The sequence below is a fragment of the Rutidosis leptorrhynchoides genome, chromosome 1 (genome assembly GCF_046630445.1).
Source record: "Rutidosis leptorrhynchoides isolate AG116_Rl617_1_P2 chromosome 1, CSIRO_AGI_Rlap_v1, whole genome shotgun sequence".
NCBI lineage: Eukaryota > Viridiplantae > Streptophyta > Magnoliopsida > Asterales > Asteraceae > Rutidosis > Rutidosis leptorrhynchoides.
The window spans coordinates 31,760,870-31,785,000 of record NC_092333.1 but is presented as its reverse complement, the minus strand read 5'-3'; the positions used below and the strand labels follow the sequence as shown (position 1 = coordinate 31,785,000).

At 33.4% G+C, this 24,131-nt stretch overlaps 1 protein-coding gene across 1 annotated transcript in view; it reads left to right on the top strand.

Moving 5' to 3' along the window:
* Positions 1-7,953, top strand: part of LOC139854930 (uncharacterized) — a 15,182-nt gene extending 7,229 nt beyond the window's left edge. Inside the window, exons 2-3 of the mRNA XM_071844221.1 lie at positions 7,073-7,264; positions 7,810-7,953. Coding sequence (XP_071700322.1) covers positions 7,073-7,264; positions 7,810-7,953 — 336 coding nt within the window. The remainder of the gene's footprint in view (positions 1-7,072; positions 7,265-7,809) is intronic.
* Positions 7,954-24,131: the final 16,178 nt, after the last annotated feature.

The following is a 24,131-nucleotide window of genomic DNA, read 5'->3' as shown; positions in this document are numbered from 1 at the left end:
TTAGAATTTTGGAATCAAATTGTGATGAAGAAATTCATTCACGATGATTTAGAGCGATTAAGGAGTAAGGTATTCGCTAAAGATGTCATCGGAAATAGAATCATCAGGATTCTTTATGTACAGGTTTAGTCCTTGTGATTTGTCCACAGTTTCCTTCATAATTTTGCATAATCCGCTTTTTGGTACTAAATTTTCTATTGAGCATTCCCAACACTCCATTCTTTATCATCATACTTTCGACTGTTAACATCGTTTACAATTTTTGCTACTTCATTCAGCTTTTTCAACATTCCGAGTATTGATTCGTAGGCTGGGTGCTTTTCAGAATTTCAGAATAGAAGATCATAATTATAAGAGATAAGGTTTATATGTATACTTATAATTGTTGATGTAGTCATGCTGTGAGATTTCAAAATACTGATTGCTAATTCCCGATAATTGATATAGTAATTCTCGTTATAAGTTGTAAATGAGTAAATGATAGGGTTTCACTGAATGTAATGATTTTTCCGAAAATCCAAGATCAATGAAGTTGCTGGTAAGTTTACGGCTAATGTGGTAGAATACAAACGGTTCCTTAGTAACGATGATGAAAGGCAACTTATATCACAAGGTTATAATAAGGCTAATTCGAATGAAAAGTCGAAGTTGATTTGTTGGAGCTGTGACAAAATTGGCTACTTTGGAAAGGGATTGCAAAGTTATTTTCGGTAATAACAACGCCAAAGGAGCTAGCACAGATACGTTTTAAACGTTTACTCAGGTTCTGAGTGTTTTCAGATGCATAACTATATGCATCAATCTTTTCTTCCATAGATGAAGTGCGGTTGGTTCATCCTCTCGATTGAGGTGTTTTCAAGAATCATGAAAAATTTGAACGCAGATTGTAATTGTCAAGATACAAATGAGGTTTAAGATGAAATTAAGTGGCTAACTTGAAGAAATATTTAGTTTCATATGTTATAATTAGTATTTTAATTCATTTTAATTGTCCAATGTTAGTAGTCCGCAGTTGATAGTCCACAATTTGTAGTTCAACAATTCATATATAGTTTAATATATAATATTCGAATTAATTAATACGTATCGTGACCCATTGTATATATGTCTCAGACTCGATCACAACTCAAAGTATATATATTATTGTAGAATCAACCTCAACCCTGTATAGCTAACTCAAGCATTACTGCATATAGAGTGTCTATGGTTATTCCAAATAATATATATAGATGCGTCGATATGATATGTCAAAACCTTGTATATGTGTCCCGATATTTAAAGTGCATAAAATAAATAACAGAAATTAAATGACGATAAATAAAATTGGGAGAATATAATTTGCGATAAATAAATGTAATAGGGAATTAACAGTTAGCTACGAACAGTTAGCTAGAATTTTGTTAGCGTGTATTCTTAACAAAATTTCTCATAGTTAATTTGTTTGTTTCTAACAAATTTTATTTTGTCAAATGTTTTCTTCATTATGCCACTTGTTGGATTCTGATGGGTCAAAATCCAAATATGAAATTGAATGAAACTGGTTATCCTACGGTGAACGGATACGTATATCTGTGGATGTAAGTAGGATAGTAAATGACTGTTGAATCAGATTGGAAGAATGTACAGTGTAACTTATTAATGTGAAATCTAAATATTTCTAAGGTATTACCTACCCGTTAAAATATTTTCACCATTAACAGTCTGTACAAAAGAATTTTTAATTACAATCTTTATGAAAACATATATACATATATATTTTCTTCAGATGCAACCATAGATTTAATGACTCAATATGATATTAAACTCATTTGATTTACCGTTAGAACAAGAATATATAATCTCTAAAACATTAGAGATTACATAATTGCCATGTCGAACGAAGATAAATGATATAGAACGATATGAAGAACGATGATTATACTCGAGGTACAGAATGAGATGTTTAGGCATGTGATGTTGAAACTTGAGTTGTTGGTGGTACTGTTAGTGCCGGTGATGTTGCTGAAGCTGGTAGGTTTTGCACCATGTTTTCCAGATTGATTATTCGAGCGTGAAGTTCGTTGACTTCATCCGTTATTCCGGGATTATTGTCGGTCGGAACGAGCGAATGAATACGGTTTAGAATTTTAGATAGAATATAATCGTTGCGAGACATTCGGGAAATGAGAGAGTAATTGGTATTACGAACAGGTTCACCGGTAAGTGCTTCAGGTTCGTCGCCAAGAGGTGAATTCGGTTGGTGGAAAGGATCGCATTCTTCTCGTCTTCATTGATTTAGTCGACTATGAACTCATCAGATGAATTGGGGATGGCTGATTGGTTGATTCATTCCAGTCACACTGCTTTCGAAGCTCAGGTGAAACTCCATATCGGAATCCGAGGGACTTGAACTAGTGGCGAGTTCCATTTCGTACGATTGAATAATGGATTTTTCAAAATGAAATGATTTTCGGATATTGGATGATATTCTAATTACAAAATATTTCGTAGATTGCGGAGGAAGTTACGGAATATGCCATGCAAAGTTTACAGTATTAGATACGCTAAGATATGAATTTTGTCTATACACTATTCATGCAATCAATGCCGTAAGATGTTTCTAGACTAAGAATGATAAGCAGGTAATTTTCTAAGGATAGTAAGTAGATGATTTCCGACTAGAAATGATAAGCAAAACTTCTGACATGCGGACATGGTCGAAGTCCAGACTCACTAATGCATCTAAACAACTATCAGTTAGACACACTAATGCAAGACCTGGTTCGCTAAGACCACCGCTCTGATACCAACTAAAATACAATGGGGACAACCATCGTCCCACTTAGTGCCTTCCCAGCTAACTGCTTGGTGACTACTGAGTGTACCTGAGATACTGATTTTAGGGCCTCGTAAGGGATCGCAAGGAGTAAGAGCCAATGCTTCGCCACAGGTCACACTGTGAGAACCTCCTTTACGACTAACCCGCCACACATGGACGCGGTTATACCAGCTATGATACCACCTATAATTAGTGGGGACGCATCCCACTCAGTGCCTTCCCAGCTAATCACTTGGTGACCACTGAGCGTACCTCAGACACTGATTTTACGACCCTGCCTCTCGGAAAAACCAACCATATTCGGACCGCGAGGAGTAAGAGCCAATGCTTCGTCACAGGTAACACTGTGAGAACCCCCTCTATGATTAAGCCGACGACACAACTTAAACCAGCTCTGATACCAACTGAAATGCCCCGTCCTAATCCATCTGGACGAATACATTATATTTGGTTACATCACGAGGTATTTGACCTCTATATGATATATTTTACAAACATTGCATTCGTTTTTAAAAGAAAATCTTTCTTTACATCGAAAGTTGACGGCATGCATACCCTTTTATAATATATCCACTATAATTAACTTAATAATAATCTTAATGAACTCATCGACTCGAATGCAACATCTTTTGAAATATGTCATGAATGACTCCAAGTAATATCTTTAAAATGAGCAAATGCACAACGGAAGATTTCTTTCATACATGAGAATAAACATGCTTTAAAGTGTCAACCAAAAGGTTGGTGAGTTCATTAGTTTATCATAAACAATCATTTCCATTATTTTAATAGACCACAATATTTCATTTTTCATAAACATCATTCTCATATCAGGCATTTCGCAAACTGCATAGAGATAAAAATCATTCATATGGTGAACACCTGGTAACCGACATTAACAAGATGCATATAGAATATCCCCATCATTCTGGGACACCCATCGGACATGATAAAATTGAAGTACTAAAGCATTCCAAATTCCATAATGGGGCTTGTTGGGCCCAATAGATCTATCTTTAGGATTCGTGTCAATTAGGGGTGCACTAATTCTCAAAATTAGTGGTGTTCCCTAATTCTTAGATTACCAGGCTAAAATGGGCATATTCGGCTTCGATCCATTCAACCATATAATGTAGTTTTGATTACTTGTGTCTATTTCGTAAAATATTTATAAAAGCGTATGTATTCTCGGTCCTAAAAATATATATTGCAAAAGCATTTAAAAAGGGAGCAAATGAAACTCACGATAATGTATTTTGTAGTAAAAATACATATGACGACATTGAACAAGTGTAAGGTTGGCTTCGGATTCACGAACCTATATCATTTGTATATTTATTAATATTCATAGTTGTAATTGAACACACACACACACACACACACACACACACACACACATATATATATATATATATATATATATATATATATATATATATATATATATATATATATATATATATATATATATAAATGTATTAGTTATATCATTTTCATGTTAATAATATATATATGTTTTATATGCTCATTTTGTATATAAAAATATTAAATTTTGTTATGTTATATGTGTTAAAAATAATAATAATAATAATAATAATAATAATAATAATAATAATAATAATAATAATTATAATTATAATAATAATAATAATAATAATACAACTATTAGTGATAATAATAATAATTTTCATACTTGTATTTATAATCATAATAAATGAGAATTTTATCATAATACTTATATTAGTAATAATAATGTTAATAACTATAATATTAATACTAATAACAATTATAATAATAATACTAATGGTGATACTAATAATAATTATGGTATTCATAATACTTAATAATAATGCTATTTATAATAATAAAATTACTTAATAATAATATTACTAATAATAATAATAATAATAATAACAATAATAATTATAATAGTAATAGTAATAGTAATAATAATAATAATAATAATAATAATAATAATAATAATAATAATAATAATAATAATAATAATAATAATAATAATAATAATAATAATAATAATAATAATAAATATAAATGAATACTACCTTAAAAGCCTTCCTAAAAAAAATGCCATGGACCGAACTTGAACCCGCGACCTCACGTTAACCCGACATACACCTAAACTGTCTGCTCTAGCTTGTCTTTTCTGTTTTAATCCCCTTCCTAAAATATATACCCCATTTTCTTAAGCTTCATCTTCTTCCCAAGTAAAAGAAATAATCGAATAGACAAAGTAACATTTACAACAATTGATTTCCAGATAAATCAAGTTTGTTATTTTGAGACAGAAACGACTTGTGTAAATATTTTCCAAACAGAAAAAGAAAGAAAAATAAAAAAGCAAAAAAAACGCTGTATTGCAGTTCATGGACGGTTTGAAACTCAAAATCAATTTATGAATTCTAGTTCGTTTTAGACAATAGTTATAACACGAAAAAGATGTTAAACCTTTCCTAGAAACTTTCTTCATTCTCAATTGACCTTGAAACATAATAGAAATTTCAAATTTAATAGAAGAACATAATTTGACTTTTTAATCTAAAAACTTTAACTTCAAAATTCGAACTCGATATAAGGAATTGAGAGTTGATTCTTTGCAGATAGATTAAATAAAAGATTTCTAACCTATCTGCATTAATACATTTTGAAATTAAATTCGAATTAAGGTTTTTCAAAATTTAGAACACGAACAGGGTGCAGGTCTGTGTTCTTCCATTTTTTTTAATTTAAATCAATAAATTAAAACTGTAAAAGGGGATGTAATTGATAGTTGATAATAATGGTGAACAATGGAGTGTTTTTACTTCCAAAATCCTGAATGAATTACTTGTTTTATAATCAAGAAGGTCGATAGAAAAAATCAATCCGGCAGACAAAACAAAAAAATAAAAAAAATCTTTTAAAGTTGAAATCGACCCTAAACTGAATTTGTTTGTTACTGAAGCTGATTGGGAATCAATTCGTACCGGATTGCAAGTAGAAAACAATTTATGATACAGTTGATAGTTACCTACAACAGATTACGTACCCTTTTTATATAATTTATGTACTAAATTTTTTCAATAACTAATAAATACATTATTAACAATATTAATACTAATTAATAATAATTATATTAATTATTAATAATAAGATATTTATAAAAAAATAATGGTAATCATATAATGATATTAATAATTACCAAAATGACAATTTTCAATAAATTTTGTAATAATCATTAATAAGAATGATAATAATAATATTATTAATGAAACAATTAATAAATTGTATTACTTTCTAAGAATATTTAGAATAATAATAATTTTAATGACAATGGTGATTATATATAATGATAATAATGTTAATCAAAATTTTACTACTTATTATAAAATAAATAGTGATATTAACCATGATAACAATAATATTAGTAATTTAATGTATCTAATTAATACAGATATTAACATTTATAATAATAATGAAAGTAATACATTAATATAACAACTGTATTTTAACTTGTAATTTAATATATTAATATTACATATTACTAATTATGTAACTTTTAATATAATGTATATATAATATATATATATATCTATAATATTTATATCTGTTATATGTATTCCAATATACATATCATAATAATTATTTATAGAAATCATATTTATATACAGTTTTAATTCAATAACCACTTTATTATTTTGTATCCTTTTTATTTCAATCAATTAAATCATATATTAATTCAACTGCATTTCAACTTTATATATATATATATATATATATATATATATATATATATATATATATATATATATATATATATATATATATATATATATATATATATATATACATACTCAGGTATTATATGTATCTATTTACAATTAGTTGTTCGTGAATCGTTGGAAATAGTCAAAGGTCAAATAATTACATGAACACAGTTCAAAGTTTTTGAAACTCAATTTAATAGACTTTGCTTATCATGTCGAAACCATATAAAGATTAAGTTTAAATTTGGTCGGAAATCTCTGGGTCGTCACAGCAATTGATTATTTTACAAAATGGATTGAAGCGAGATCGTTAAGCACGATCACCGAAAGGAAAATCCTAACCTTCATATGAGAGGATATCGTTTGTCGTTTCGGCTTACCACGCGAAATAGTTAGCGACAATGGAACACAATTTGCACATAATCCTTTTAAAGACTGGTGCATAGACATGGACATTCAATAGTCGTTCACTTTCGTGGCATATCCACAGGCTAACGGACACGTTAAAGTCACTAACAGGGACATCGTTGCTGGAATAAAGGCCAGACTTGGTAAACACCGACAAGGATGGGTGGATGAGCTCCAACATGTACTTTGGGCACATCGGACAACACCAAAAGATAGTACAAATGACACCCCATTCATCCTATTATACGGCACTGAAGTAGTCATCCCGGCTGAAGTACTTGTCCTGACCAAACGGATAACAACGTTTGATTAACGGAAAATGACGAAGCGTTGCGAGAAAACCTTGACGCTCTTGAAGAACGACGGACAATAACACACATCCGGCAAGCCGAGAAGAAGCAAAAAATTGCAAACCACTATGACAAAAAAGTCAAATCACTGGACTTTCAGCTAAACGACTTAGTGTTACGCAGCAACGAGGCCAGCTGACAGCAAGATGTTGGAAAACTAGGCCCGCGATGGGAAGGACCTGACAAGGTTGTCGGCATAACTGACTATGGCGCATACCACCTGGAAACACTAGACGGAATTCCGATACAATGCCCTTGGAATGCTTTCCATTTAAAGAAATACCATGTGTAACTTTCCTGCAACCGGGAGGACTGATCACCCACTTGGATAGCAGCGATATAGCACACTTATGTACTCAAATTATTTCTACGTATAAGTCAGCAATAAAGTTACATTTTATATACTTATACACTGTAACGACTCTGAATATGACACAAATACAATCATAAGTCTTTTGGCATATTTCAGATCTACCACCATAAGAAATGCCTTCTAGCTTTCATTGGTAGGAGGACAACTCTCGAAGAACCTTCTTGGATTATGAGAGTGTTTGACCAAATCATTGATGGTCCGGTTTTACTGTATAAACATCTCGACCATACTCACGCGTAGTCTAGATATCTACGTTATTATCATGACACAGTAAACAACTCAAATTCAAATAAACTAGTTTACACACAAGACATAACAAATGTGAAGACATTACATTAACAACAAAAAACAAACACAACCAAGTGCATATCTCTACGGTTGGTAGTTTACAATATACTCTACGGATGAGTTCTCATCCCTACAAATCTTTTCCAACTCTTCAAAACTTATCTGGCCGAGAGCCTCATGCGCTCGTTGGCAATCTTGAACACAAGTAGCGCTTAAGTCGTTCTTCATCTTTTGAGCAGCACTACCAGACGTCAAGAAACACTGCACTCGTCTTAACACCTCAAAAGTGGTTAACTTTTTGATGGCCTCAATAAAAGCATTAAACGGCTGATGAACAATGGAGGACTTTAGCAGGCAGGAAAAAAGTACAGGAATACCATGTTGCAGATGGGTAAGCTCACCCAATGTTGCCGACACCTTCTCTGATAGTTTTTTATTATCATCTGAGAGAAGAGCGACCACTTCCTACTCCCGAGCTAATGCTACCTTCGAGGCCTCCAGAGCATCCCGGGAAGTCTGTAACTCATCCCGGGATAAGGCCAGGGCTTCCCTTGCCGACGCCAGCTCCCTCTCAAGACGAGCATTATCGCCCGACACCTCCGCCATATGCTGGTTGACACTCTCAAACATCGCGTTGTGCTCATGAATGTGTTGAGCGTCGGCCTCACTTCGGTTTAACTCGTCTGTCGCAAGATGTTGCGCAAACACGGCAAATTGGGAACGCAAATGACACGCCTGTGCCGTGGAAAGAGAAGCCAACGCTGTTTTCAGGGCGGGAAAAGTAATGAAGTCCAAGTACTCCTTAAAAATCGGATAATCTGAAGCATCGCAGTACAGGAGATCACAAAACGACTCAACATTACAATCAGGCAGGACATAAACGTTCTCCCCGGCATTTGTTGTTAGCCGGGGGCGAGATACCGATGACTCCGCGACAGGTTCCTTGCTGGGACGATGGCTCGGAACTGTCTCTCTCTCAATGACAGGCTCTTCATCAACTACCCGTCTCTCTTCAACAGCCGGCCTATTCTCCTCCTGGGTAACAACTCCTTCTAGCAAAGGTACCACAGGAACGTGTACCCGCGTCCCTGCGGGAGCCACACCGGTACGACCTACATAGAATACGTAGTCAATATATAACACGGTAAAAGAAAGGCAAGAGTATGTCAAAGGCGTACCCTCAGTTGCAGTAGTCGGTTCAACCCGACGCCTAGTTCTACGAATCAATCCGCCATCTGAGGAGCCACCATTAGAAGACTCCAAGTCATCGGGAGACGGCACCTGACGAGGACGACTGGTAGATGCCGGGGCTGCACCCCCTACGACAGGTGGGGCTGCACCCTGATAATGCCAAAAATGAACACATATTTTATAGCATTATTCCTCAGGAAAGACAAGATTTTAGTTGCAATTGTTCAAATTACAAGCGATATTCGTTTAAATATTAAAAAGAGAAGATAAAAGGCAAATTCGACAAATTGAAGACAAAAAGGTCCAAAGAGCTAAAAAGTACAAGATACAATTAAAAGGTTCAAAATATTGATGAGGAACGTCTCAAAATGACAAGAGTACAAGTTACAAGACGCAAAGTACGCGATTTAAAATAATACGCGAGGACGTCCGAAAATCCGGAACCGGGGCCTGAGCCTAGAAGAAACGCCCGACGCAACGGACTAAAAATATCTACTCAACTATGCATATAAATATAATATAATATATAAATAATTATTAAAATTATTTATATATTTATATTATTTATTTATTATGTCGGCAAGCAATCAGATAAAAGAATGTGAGCTGTCATCACCAGCCATGCGACTCGCATGGCAGGAAGGGTAAGCCCATGCGAGTCGCATGGCTTACTTTTCCAGGCCACCTTCTATATAAAGCGAGTTCGTGATTCAGTTTGATGTACACCATAATATCTATCTCCCTATATCTCAAACATATGATATAAATAAATATTTATAATTTTAATTTTAATTAATAATAATAATAAGGTTATGTTAAGGATTGTTTTAAGGGTGTAAGTCGAAATTCTGTCCGTGTAACGCTACGCTATTTTTAATCATTGTAAGTTATGTTCAACCTTTTTACATTAATGTCTCGTAGCTAAGTTATTATTATGCTTATTTAAAACGAAGTAATCATGATGTTGGGCTAATTACTAAAATTGGGTAATTGGACTTTGTACCATAATTGGGGTTTGGATAAAAGAACGACACTTGTGGAAATTAGACTATGGGCTATTAATGGGCTTTATATTTGTTTAACTAAATGAAAGTTTGTTAATGTTAATATAAAGATTTAAAATTGGGCGTCCCTATAAATTACCATATACACTCGATCGGACACGATGGGCGGGGTATTTATATGTACGAATAATCGTTCATTTAACCGGACACGGGAATGGATTAATAGCCACTAGAATAATTAAAACAGGGGTGAAATTACATTCAAGGGTAATTGGTGTAATTGTTAACAAAGTAGTAAAACCTTGGTTTACACGCAGTCGATAACCTGGTGTATTCATTAAACAAAGTATTAAAACCTTGTTACAATTCGAATCCCCAATTAGTTGGAATATTTAACTTCGGGTATAAGAATAATTTGATGAGGACACTCGCACTTTATATTTATGACTGATGGACTGTTATGGACAAAAACCAGACGGACATATTAAATAATCCAGGACAAAGGATAATTAACCCATGGGCATAAAACTAAAATCAACACGTCAAACATCATGATTACGGAAGTTTAAATAAGCATAATTCTTTTATTTCATATTTAATTTCCTTTATTTTATATTTAATTGCACTTCTAATTATCGCACTTTTATTTATTGTTGTTTAATCGCACTTTTAATTACCGTACTTTTTAATTATAGCAAGTTTATCGCACTTTTATTATTCGCAATTTCATTATCGTTATTTACTTTAAGTTTTAATTTAAGTCTTTTATTTATTTTATATTTTACATTAGGTTTTAACTGCGACTAAAATCTTAAAATCGACAAACCGGTCATTAAACGGTAAAAACCCCCCTTTATAATAATAATATTACTTATATATATGTTTGTATTGTTATAAAAGTAAACTAATATAGCGTTGAGCTTTGTTTAAAGATTTCCCTGTGGAACGAACCGGACTTACTAAAAACTACACTACTGTACGATTAGGTACACTGCCTATAAGTGTTGTAGCAAGGTTTAAGTATATCCATTCTATAAATAAATAAATATCTTGTGTAAAATTGTATCATATTTAATAGTTTTTCCTAGTAAAATATAAACTATTTTGTATACACCTCGCATAACATCAAGTATTTTTGGCGCCGCTGCCGGGGATCACCGAAGCGAAACGTCAATATAAAAAAAAAAAAAAATTTATATTTTAAGTTTTAATTAGTTTTTGTTATATATATATTTTTGTTTAAAAATTATAAAAATTAAAAAGATAAAAAAAAAAATCTTTTAAAACCGAAAAAAAAAAAGTATTTTAAATATATTTTTAAGTTTTTCTTTTATTTTTACAAAATTATAAAGTATTTTAAGTTTATTTTTAAGTTTTTATTTTAATTATATATATATATTTTATTTAAATTTAAAACAGAAAAAAAGAAAATAAAATATTAAATATTACGTTGAACCTGTCATTTGACCCCCTGATTTGAACCTGCAAGGCAGGTCATGCGACTCGCATGACCCACCCCCTTATTCCATGCGACTCGCATGAAGGGGTTGACCAGGCCACAAACGAACCCTAATTCCGTATTAATTACGGATATTATTTAATTATTATTATTTAAACCCTAAAACTATTATTATTATTATAATTAAGTTTTTAATTTATTTAGTTATTTTTACTTTTGTTTAGTTTTATTATTTATTTACTTAATACTATAATATAAAAAAAATATAAAAATAATATTTTTATAAAATCTAATATTTTTATAACTTTTTATAACTTTTATATTTTTATATCTTTTAATTGTTTTAGCGTAATTTTTATATTTTTATTATTCGTACTTAGTTTTTAGACATAGTATTTACCGTAGTAATTTTAGATTTTTAGGCTTTGCCGTAAACTCTCTTAAGTGCTTATTCCTTAGATTAAGTATTAGGTGCTTTAGAATTTTGCGACGCCTTTTTAAGTTTTAGTTTTTTTTTTAAGTTATTTCCATTTGGGATTTAGTTTTTCCTGTAAGCTTTAATATTTTTAGACACCTTTTACTATGTATCAATTATCATTCCAATTAGTAATTTCAATTTGCGATTATAATTTTAAGTTAGTTGTAGTAATAAGGTTAGGTTAGTCAAGTATTTTTAAGTTTTTATAAGTTTCTTTTATTTTTCCGTCACCTTTTATTTTTCAACCATTTTTCTTTTTCGACCTTTTACGACGAACTCTTTTTCTCTCTTATTTCTCGCCATTCTAGTTTTTAGGACTTAGAATTTTTTCTACTTCTTATCTAAATTTCTTAAAATTACGAAAATTTATTTTAAGTGGTTAAATTAATAGACATCAAAATTTTCTGGTTCGTAGTAATAGTTGGATTTGTACGTGGACCGGGTTATTGGAGCCAAACAGTCCTCAATTATATTGAGACCAAACGAATCCTGCCCCTCTGCTGCATCTTTTGGCTATTCGAAACGTGGGCAAAATCAGAAAAGTCTATTGATTGGATAACTTATTATAATTTTTCTTTCCTTTTTAAAAACTAATAGGATATTCAGTGAATGCACCGAGCAAGACGTTCACCACCTTTTGTACGTTCACCACCTGTAACTAGATCAAGACATCTAGCCAATATTGTCGCCGCTGATTTTTCTTTAGAATCATCATCTAGTCAACCAATAACTCCAACTCAAATTTCCGATAATCCATTTTTTGAACCCAACCTCACAATTGAGAATCCGGAGAATATTCAGGAACGGTTCGTAGATCCTGAACCATTAAACTTTCCTCCGGAACCACCAATCATTCAAACAGAGATTGTTAAGGAACGAACCATTAAATCAGAATCATCTAGTGATACCGATTCAACAAATTCAATTATGGAGAATCTGGAACCTTTAAGTATGGAAGACCGAATGAGAGCTAAACACACTGGCCAAGGTCACGCAATTACTCATCCAGACATTAATGCGCCAGATTATGAAATCAAAGGACAAATTCTACACATGGTGACTAATCAATGCCAATTTAGTGGTGCGCCGAAGGAAGATCCAAATGAACATCTACGTACCTTTAATAGGATCTGCACACTATTTAAAATCCGAGAAGTGGAGGATGAACAGATATATCTCATGTTATTTCCCTGGACTTTAAAGGGAGAAGCCAAAGATTGGTTGGAATCGTTACCTGAAGGGGCGATCGATACATGGGACGTTTTAGTTGACAAATTTCTTAAACAATTCTTTCCTGCATCTAAAGCCGTAAGACTTCAAGCAGAAATTGTTACGTTCACACAGAAGCCAAATGAAACTCTATATGAGGCGTGGACAAGATATGGAAAGTTATTAAGAGGATGTCCGCAACATGGTTTAGACACCTGTCAAATAGTACAAATATTCTACCAAGGATGCGACATCACTACAAGAAAAGACATAGATATAGCAGCTGGTGGTTCTATTATGAAGAAAACCGAAACTGATGCTTACAAAATTATTGATAATACTGCTTCCCACTCACATGAGTGGCATCAAGAAAAAGACATCGTTAGATCATCTAAAGCAGCTAGAGCCGATTCTAGCCATGACTTAGATTCCATTTCGGCAAAGATAGATGCTTTCGAGAGACGAATGGAAAAGATGACTAAATATATTCATGCTATACGAATTAGTTGTGAGCAGTGTGGAGGACCACATTTGACAAAAGATTGTCTCAGTATTGAATTAACAATGGAACAAAGAGAGAATATTTCATACATAAACCAAAGGCCTGGAAATAATTATCAGAATAATTATCAACCGCCAAGACCGATTTACAATCAAAACCAAAATTATAACCGAAATGTTCCATACAACAACCAACAAGGTCCTAGCAATCAACAAGTATCTAACAATACTTACAATCAGCAAAGACCTATTTTTCCGATTAAACCACAACAAACCGACGAGAAAAAGCCAAATTTAGAAGATATGATATCAAAGCTAGTTGAGTCTCAAACGCAGTTTTTCACATCTCAGAAACAAACCAATGAACAAAATGCTCAAGCATTTAGAAATCAACAAGCTTCTATTCAAAATCTGGAACAAGAAGTGAGTAACCTAGCAAGGTTAATAGGTGAAAGAAAACCGGGAAGTCTACCTAGTGATACAAATGCTAACCCCCGGAATGAAACAGCTAAAGCCATTACCACAAGAAGTGGTACAACACTTAAACCACAGGAAATACCTGTAACTTCTGATGAAACCATTCCTACTCCACAAGAACCACAACCTGATCAAGATAAGGAAAAAGAACCGGTAGTTGAAAAGGTTAATGAAGATAACACAGTTAAGGCTAAACCTTATGTTAAACCGTACCAACCACCGCTTCCTTACCCGAGTAAAATGAGAAAAGAAAGACTTGAAGCCGAGCAATCCAAATTTTTGAATATGTTTAAACAAATAAATATAAATCTTCCTTTCATTGATGTAATTTCAGGAATGCCAAGGTATGCTAAATTCTTGAAAGATCTAATCACGAATAGAAAGAAAATGGAAGAACTCTCGGCTGTCACTATGAATGCAAATTGTTCAGCAGTGCTGTTGAATAAGATACCAAAAAAATTATCTGATCCAGGAAGTTTCACAATTCCATGTTTTCTGGGTAGTCTTAGTTCAATAGAAGCATTGGCAGACTTAGGTGCTAGTATAAATTTAATGCCGTATTCACTATACGCTAAACTAGACCTTGGAGAATTGAAACCAACCAGAATAAGCATACAACTAGCCGATAGATCAATAAAATATCCTAGAGGGATAATGGAGAACATGCTAGTTAAAGTTGGTACTTTAGTATTTCCAGTAGATTTTGTTGTTCTGGACATGGAAGAAGATTCTCAAGTTCCTCTCATATTAGGAAGACCATTCTTAAACACGGCTAAAGCAATGATAGACGTGTTCGGTAAGAAACTGACCCTAAGTATAGAGGATGAGAGTGTTACCTTTTCAGTTGATAGAGCAATTCAACAACCACAATCTGCAGATGATACATGTTATTATATTCAAACTATAGATGCACATGCAGAATTATTAGAAGAATTTCCAGAATTACAAGGAACAGGAGAATGTTCTTTAGGAGAAGGTAATGAACCAATTGATGAAGCTGAAATGTTAGCTACACTTATGGATAATGGATATGAACCAACAACAGAAGAACTTCAAATGTTAAAAGAGGAAGACCGATATCGATACAAATCATCGATAGAAGAACCGCCGATATTAGAGTTAAAGCCACTTCCAACCCATTTGGAATACGCTTATTTACATGGTGAATCTGAATTACCTGTAATAATATCGTCTTCTCTCACAAATGATGAAAAATCTCAACTCATTTCTGTGTTGAAAGCTCATAAACCAGCCATTGCATGGAATATTCATGATATTAAAGGAATAAGTCCTTCGTATTGCACACATAAAATCCTTATGGAAGAAGGTCATAAAACGTATGTGCAACGCCAACGAAGACTAAATCCTAATATGCAAGATGTAGTTAAGAAAGAGATTATTAAACTGCTAGATGCAGGTTTGATATATCCAATTTCTGATAGTCCATGGGTAAGCCCAGTTCAATGCGTGCCTAAGAAGGGTGGCATGACTGTCATTACAAATGAGAAAAATGAGCTTATTCCTACTAGGACTGTAACAGGATGGCGTGTGTGTATTGATTATAGAAAATTAAATGACGCCACCAGAAAAGATCACTTTCCCTTACCTTTCATAGATTAAATGTTGGAAAGATTAGCCGGAAATAGTTACTATTGTTTTCTAGATGGATTTTCCGGATATTTTCAAATTCCAATAGCACCCGAAGATCAAGAGAAAACCACATTCACGTGCCCTTATGGTACTTTTGCTTACAAACGCATGCCATTTGGACTTTGCAACGCCCCTGCAACCTTTCAAAGGTGTATGATGGCGATTTTTCACGACATGATAGAAGAATGCATGGAAGTTTTCATGGATGACTTTTCAGTCTTCGGTGATACATTTGAATCATGTCTAGTTAATCTGGAACGAATGCTAATTAGATGCGAAAAATCAAATCTAGTACTTAATTGGGAGAAATGCCATTTCATGGTTAAAGAAGGCATCGTTCTTGGACATAAAATTTCAAAAAAAGGAATTGAAGTGGATAGAGCTAAAGTAGATGTAATTGCTAAACTTCCACATCCCACAAATGTTAGAGGAGTTAGGAGTTTTCTAGGGCATGCCGGTTTTTACCGACGTTTCATAAAAGATTTTTCTAAAATTGCCACTCCTATGAATAAACTCCTAGAAAAGGATGCGCCATTCATCTTTTCAGATGAATGTATCAAATCTTTTAATATTCTTAAAGAAAAACTCACTAATGCGCCGATCATGATAACACCAAATTGGAATCTACCATTTGAACTAATGTGCGATGCAAGTGATTTTGCAATGGGAGCCGTTTTAGGACAAAGGATTGAAAAACGATTTCAACCTATATATTATGCTAGTAAGACATTACAAGGAGCACAAATGAACTATACAACTACTGAAAAAGAACTCCTTGCTATTGTCTTTGCTTTTGACAAATTTCGATCATATCTCGTTTTAGCAAAAACGGTGGTCTATACCGACCATTCTGCTCTTAGATACCTATTTTCAAAACAAGATGCTAAACCAAGATTAATCCGTTGGATCTTACTCTTACAAGAGTTTGATATTGAAATCAGAGATAAAAGAGGAGCAGAAAATCTCGCCGCTGATCATCTTTCTCGTCTTGAAAATCCTGAGTTAGAAGTTCTAAATGAATCGGCCATACAAGACAACTTTCCTGATGAATATCTATTGAAGATAGATTATAAAGAAATCCCATGGTTTGCAGACTATGCAAACTACTTAGTTTGTGGATTCCTTGAAAAAGGATTATCGTACCAAAGACGAAAGAAATTCTTCAGTGATATAAAACACTATTTTTGGGAAGATCCACACCTGTTTAAAAGTTGTCCCGATGGAATAATACGCCGATGTGTATTTGGAGATGAAGCTAGTAAAATTTTAAACCATTGTCACACAGGACCAACAGGAGGGCATTATGGGCCTCAACTAACAGCAAGAAAAGTTTATGAAGCTGGATTCTATTGGCCTACAATTTACAAAGACGCACACCTTCTTTGCAAATCCTGTGATGCATGTCAAAGGGACGGAAAAATAAGTCAACGTGATGAAATGCCACAAAATGTCATCCAAGTATGTGAAGTATTTGACATTTGGGGTATTGACTTTATGGGTCCATTTCCAAAATCTAATAATAATCTATATATACTCGTAGCCATTGATTATGTATCTAAATGGGCGGAAGCACAAGCTCTCCCAACTAACGATGCACGAGTTGTAGTCAACTTTTTAAAACATCTTTTTGCAAGGTTTGGAACACCGAAAGCTTTAATAAGTGATCAGGGTACTCATTTCTGTAATAATCAACTTGAGAAAGTTCTTAAAAGATATGGAGTCCACAAACAAGTGGACAAGTTGAAAATACCAACCGAGCTTTAAAACGTATTCTAGAGAAAACCGTAGGATCAAATCCAAAGGAATGGTCCATTAAATTGGAGGATGCACTCTGGGCTTTTAGAACAGCCTACAAAACTCCAATTGGAACCACACCTTTTAGACTTGTTTATGGAAAAGCATGTCATCTTCCAGTAGAAATTGAACACGAAGCATTTTGGGCTTTGAAGACATGTAATCTTGATTTACATGGAGCTGGACGTCTACGATTAAGTCAACTAAACGAATTAGAAGAATTAAGACATGAAGCATACGAAAATTCGTTAATCTATAAAGAAAGAACGAAGAAATGGCATGATAAAAGAATCAGAAGTTCAAAAGAATTTAAAGAAGGAGACAGAGTTCTTCTTTTCAATTCACGATTCAAGCTATTTCCTGGAAAATTGAAATCAAGATGGTCTGGACCATTCATAGTCAAAAGAGTTTTCCCATACGGAACGATAGAATTGATAAATTCAAATGGGATTGAATTTAAAGTTAATGGTCACAGAGTTAAACATTACATACATGGTCAGATGGAAGTCGACAGCGAAGTTAATCACAATTTCGACACCACAGCTAACTAAGTGTGGGGAGAATCAAGTCTTTAAAGGATAATATGTATTTCTGTTAGAGTTAGATTGTCTGTTTTCGTGTAGTTCTCGAAAATGGAACCCGAATGGTCTTTCCCTAGCAGACCCTAAAGAACTAGTCTTCTCCCCCCATTCTGAATTTTTTTTTTTTTTAGGCTTTTACGAAATGAAGACTGCCTGTGAACTAAACCATGGTCTAATGCTACACGCTTTGATCACTAAACGTAATAATGACATACTCCCGAGTGAAATAATATCAGTAATCAGAGAAAGAATGGACGGAGTTAGAAAAGAATCCAGATGCGAAGATAATAAGTTACAATTTGGTAAAGGAAAATCAAAATCCGCAGCAAAAAGAAGAGCACGACACCTAGAAAGATGTCACAAATGCGGAAAATGGTCACATGGAGGTAAATGTTCAAATAATCAAACCTATTCAAATACCGAATTTGTTACTTTATGCAGAGACGGACCGTTCATATGTTTAGAAGAAAAGACACTGAATGCTCGAGGTTACGCTTATGTAGCAATGGAAAACCAATTAAACCGACTATCTTATGAATGGAATAGATCATATAACTAAGAAATCTATTTCACAGGTATGTCTGTACAGTTTTTATTTTTATTTTTATTTTTAACCTTTTGATAATAAACGCTAATTTGTTCGCTAAAAAGTATTAAATTGGTATTGAATAAAATTAGGTTTGGCGACCGAAATTATTGATATCATTCAAAAATTTATTACATCACTGCGAAATTTAACGTTTATTCTTAAGATATAAATATCTTTAATCAATCAACCCAAAATATTTCAAAAATTCGTCATGAGTCAAATTAGGTCTTGGAACCGAAATTACTTTACCGAAAAGAGGGGCGCATATTTTTGATAATATTTGATTGATTAAAGTGGAATAAAAAGCCAAAAAGATTTTTAATTTTATTTTTACCATGTTTTTAAAATTAATATAAATCTTAAATTAATATTATAAACTTTGTAAAAACAATATATTTAAAATTGTAAATATTTGAAAAATTAATATAAGTTTGGTGTGAATTTATAATATGAATTTTTAAATTAAGTCTGGTGTGAATTTTTAAAATATGAATTTTTAATTTTATGCATTTCAAATTTTAAGTTTGGTGTGATTTTTTTTAATATTAATTTTGAATTTTATATTTAAATTGTGTGAATTTAAAAACAAAAATTTACTCTATCTCATTAAGTTAAAAATATGATCTTTAAAATTCGTCGTAAGTTGAAGACTAGGTCTTTGAACCGAAATTGCTTTACCCGATGGCGGGACGAGAATTTTTATTATCATTATTTTTAAGCTTATTGATTTAAAGTATGCCAAAAAAAAAAAAAAAATTAAAAAATCCAAAAATCTAAGCTTTTAAAACAATCGCTTGAAAATGACAAAATTTTAAAATTTTGTCGAGGGACGGACTAGGGCATCGTCCCGAAACGACCTCGTCCTAAAAAGAAACAAAATTTTTAAAATTTTATTTAATTCTATGTTTTAAAAGTATAAGGTTAAAAAAAAAAAAAAAAAAAAAAAAAAACTGGATTTCAACCCCATGCGACTCGCATGGGGGAAAGGCATAATCCATGCGAGTCGCATGGCCACAGAAAACTGGTCTGGTTCAAAAGCTCAGTCAATCTGTTTTTCTTTCACAACACACATACACAAACACGAAAATCTCTCAAAACTCTCTCAATTTTTCACCAAAATTCACCAAATTTCTTGCAAAACTTCACAACAATCATGCCTATATTCAGTAGTCTCAACCCCTTCAGGAGAACGGTAAAGATTTCACACCTAATCTCTTTAAATTCGAATTAAGTGTGTTCTTGAGCCATTTTACCTAATTTAATTTTTGTTAATTTTTAGTGAAATTAGTGTTAAATTGATGTTATATTATGCATGTATATCCTAGATAGAAGCTATTTAACATGAATTGAAGCTAAAAACTTCAAATTTTTAAGAATCTAGGGTTTGTGTTCTTGAGCAATTTGGGGCTTTTTGATATAAACAGGTTATGGCCGATTTTTGTCATGAATTGTTGCTAAATTAAGTAGTGTAACATGTTTAGGTAGTTAATTGATCCAAACTTTGAGCCTAAACATGTTTTTGAGAATTAAAGTGGACTTTTTAAGTCTAAAAATTCATGAACTTGGATAATTTGATATAAAGGCCATTTGAAACTTGTTTCATTGCTAGTAGTGATTATTTTGGCATGTTATTTGAGATAAATGCTTATGAACTTGATGTACATTTTTCGTATATGCTTATTTGACAAAGTGTAGACTTGACAAAAATATGAAAATGAGCACTAGTTTGATTTGAATGCCATGTAACAAGTGTTTAATTGCTATAATGATTATTGTTGACATGTTTAAGAGTTTAAATGTGATAAAACATTGTACACATTTTTGTATGTAAAAGTGTAGAATTGTTATTGTTAAGAAAATGTGTATAAAATGTGTTATGAATTGAACATGTCATCATAATTGTTTCAAGTTATTATTTTGCTAACACTAATGCATATTTGGATGCACAAATTTTGTGTTTAATGTGTTTTGCAGAGAAATACAGATACGGACGGTGCATCATCGTCCAGACAACCAGAGCCCGAACCGGAAATGTTTTATGAACAAGAACAACATATGCAACAAGAAGAAGAACAACATGAGGATCAACATATTCCATATCACGATCAAGATCAATTATTCATGAATCAGTTTCGTCAATTCGCTCCACATCAAATGATTCTGAGCTTAGACATTAATGAAGATCAGTTACACCCAAATCTGAGATTTGATCGATGTTGGATAGAGTATCCAGATTATCAAAAGAACATGCACATTCTCTACTTTAAGGTTGTTGAAATGCCAAGGGCAATTGACTGGGTACCTTTGGAAACAGTTGACCTTGCCGAACCGATTCGGGAATTATTGGTGCAAAGGTATGGTAATTCTCAGTTTAACGATTGGATGCGCCTATTTTCCATTCGTAGAACCATATATAGGGAATGGTGTATAGAATTACTTAGTACTATTAAGTTAAACAGTGATGTTAGGAGGATAGATGATAGAAGCTTTATTAGATTTCTGTTAGGTGGACGCATGTACAGAATGTCCATGATAGATTTAGCCAGGGCCTTACAGATTTACACCCCTGCTGAACTTTTGAGCCCCGACTGTAATAGCCTGATTGCCCAAGGAGAAAGGATAGATAGGGAATTTGATATTAACGCCGTCTGGAGGCGTATGTCCCACTTTAATGAATTTCACGCCAGTGGAAATCATACATACTTAGATATAGATAGAGCTGAACTCCGGGTGATTCATAGATTCTTAGCAAACACAATTACACAAAGGGGTAAGAATAAAGAGAAATTGACCGTAAACGATTTGTTCTACCTCAAGTGTATTAGAGACCCGAGGAGTTTCGTTAACATTCCCTATTGTGTTGGTTATTATCTCGCTAATGTAGTTTCGGGGATGAAATCGGGGAGTATTATAGGTGGTGGTATTTTCATTACTCTCATTGGAGAGTATTTAGGTGTGGATAAGCACCAAGGGGGTCCAATGAACGAAATAGAGGACGAAGGTGAAACTATAAGTTCAAACCTTTATCACGGTGCAAGGGTATTATTGATGAGACGTGGTCGGGTATATCGATACGAGGGACCTCAGCGACAGGTAGAAAGAGGTTCGGATGACGAAATGGAAGAGGCGAACAACATTATAGGAGTTGTTCGGGAGACTGCTCTTGATTTAGGCGTTCGTATGGAGGATGAATACATGACGAACTATGATAGGCATATGCAGTACGAGGCATGGCAATGTCGGAATGACTACGAGCATTCCCGGCAACGAGAGCATGGCCGATGGGATTATCATCAGCGCCAAATTATAAGCCAGTTGCAGCCTGGCGAGATGTATTATCCGACCCGACCCGCATACTATCCTGCACATCAGCCAGAAATGAGACCACCCTATGATTTATATGATTATGACGCAGCATACCAGTTCACCTATCACCAGCCATGGAACCCTGATCCGAACATGAATTGGGATCCATATCCTAATTTTCCTCCTAACCCGCCTCCTGATGAGTAGAGATAAGTTGGTAATTTTTATTTTTATTTTAAACACTTAACATTTTATTACGTTTATGTAATGTTTGATATTCTTATTATTATTGTGTACTAATATTTTTCTTATAGTTTGAAAGTGGGATGCCAAAGTTCCATTTCAAATTGCATGTATGATTATATTTGTATTGTATGTATTCTATTTTATGCACAAAACAGGGTAAAACAACGCGTTTTCAAAGACTGGCATTAAGTTCAGCAAAAGCAAGTAATTTTTGACGACAATGATGCAAAATATATGTGAAATAACAACAAGACGGAATGAACAAATGACGTGCACCATTTATCATTCAAACAATCAAACGACAATATGTTTGAAACTTTGGTAAAATTTAATCATTTTTCTGCGATAATCACCCTCAATAATTTAAATTATTTCTGATTTCTTGCAAATGAGGGCATTGCAAGATCTTAAGTGTGGGAAGGGGTTAAATTCTTTCGGATTTTAAAATTTTTTTTTAAACACTTGGTTACCATTAAAAATGCTAGTAACGCAGTAGTTGTGTTAGAATCTAGTGCTCTCCGATAACAAGGAACAGCCCTAGTCTTATATACTGACTACCCACTTCTAGTAAATTTTTCAAAATTTTTAACAAAATGGATTCAAAATCATGTTTATACATATTTATGAACGATTAAAACTAGGTCATTGAGCCGAAATTATCGTTACCTCGGAAAGGACATAAATTGAGAAACAACCAAAACGTTAGAATTCATTTAATAAGAATGGAATAGAAGAGAAAAAGGCAAAGAAAAATATAAATAAAAGCCAAGTGTGGGAAAAGTTTGCCAAGTTATTCAAAACATATCACATATTTTTGTACAAACAATTGAAAATACTTTTGTTTTGAACAATAATCAAATGTTTTACCCGATGAAAGAAAAGAAGAGATGGATCTACACGATGAATCAATTCCATCATTAGAAGGAAGTAAAGTCTTCCGAAAAAGACACGCGCTTCTTGATTTAGGTCATGAAGTTGTCGTCCAGACCAGCTGTAGGTTGACGAAAAATCTAGAAAAGTCATCACTAAAATCGGCTGGAAATCCACGGACCTCAGCATCAAACAGGGTCGCCAAGTGGTCAGATTTATCCTAACCATGAGAAGGATTTATCTCGTACAATGGGGAGGCACCGTGCAAATTAGCTGGATAAGACTAATGAATCAGATCCACAGAAAGGATAATCTCCTTAAAGATTAAAAATCAGCTTTTAAGCCTGATATTACTCAATCCTTGAGATTGACCTTAAAGATTGAGAATTCAAACTCATGGAATTCAATGATATCTAAACTCGAGCTTGAACGAGAAAATATTTTGATCAAAACTACAAACCGATTTGTTTTCTGAAAATCCATTTTCAATGCGTTCATTACCATTGAACGTAAAATCCTAGGAATTCACCTGGAATTCATTAGGTCACCTGAACTAAATCGGGTGTCAACCGTAAGAACGGTGGTTGCATAGCATGGTCGGAGACAGGACCTTGTGCCAGACCGAAAAATCATAGGATGATCTTTACTATCGCTCCTACCAAGGATAGTTCTAGCATCCGACACGTTTAATAAGACCATAATCATCTGCATGTCATAGGACATTGCCTTAACAGTTTCTTGTTCATCGCTTTCCTTTACAACCGGACGGTAGTTT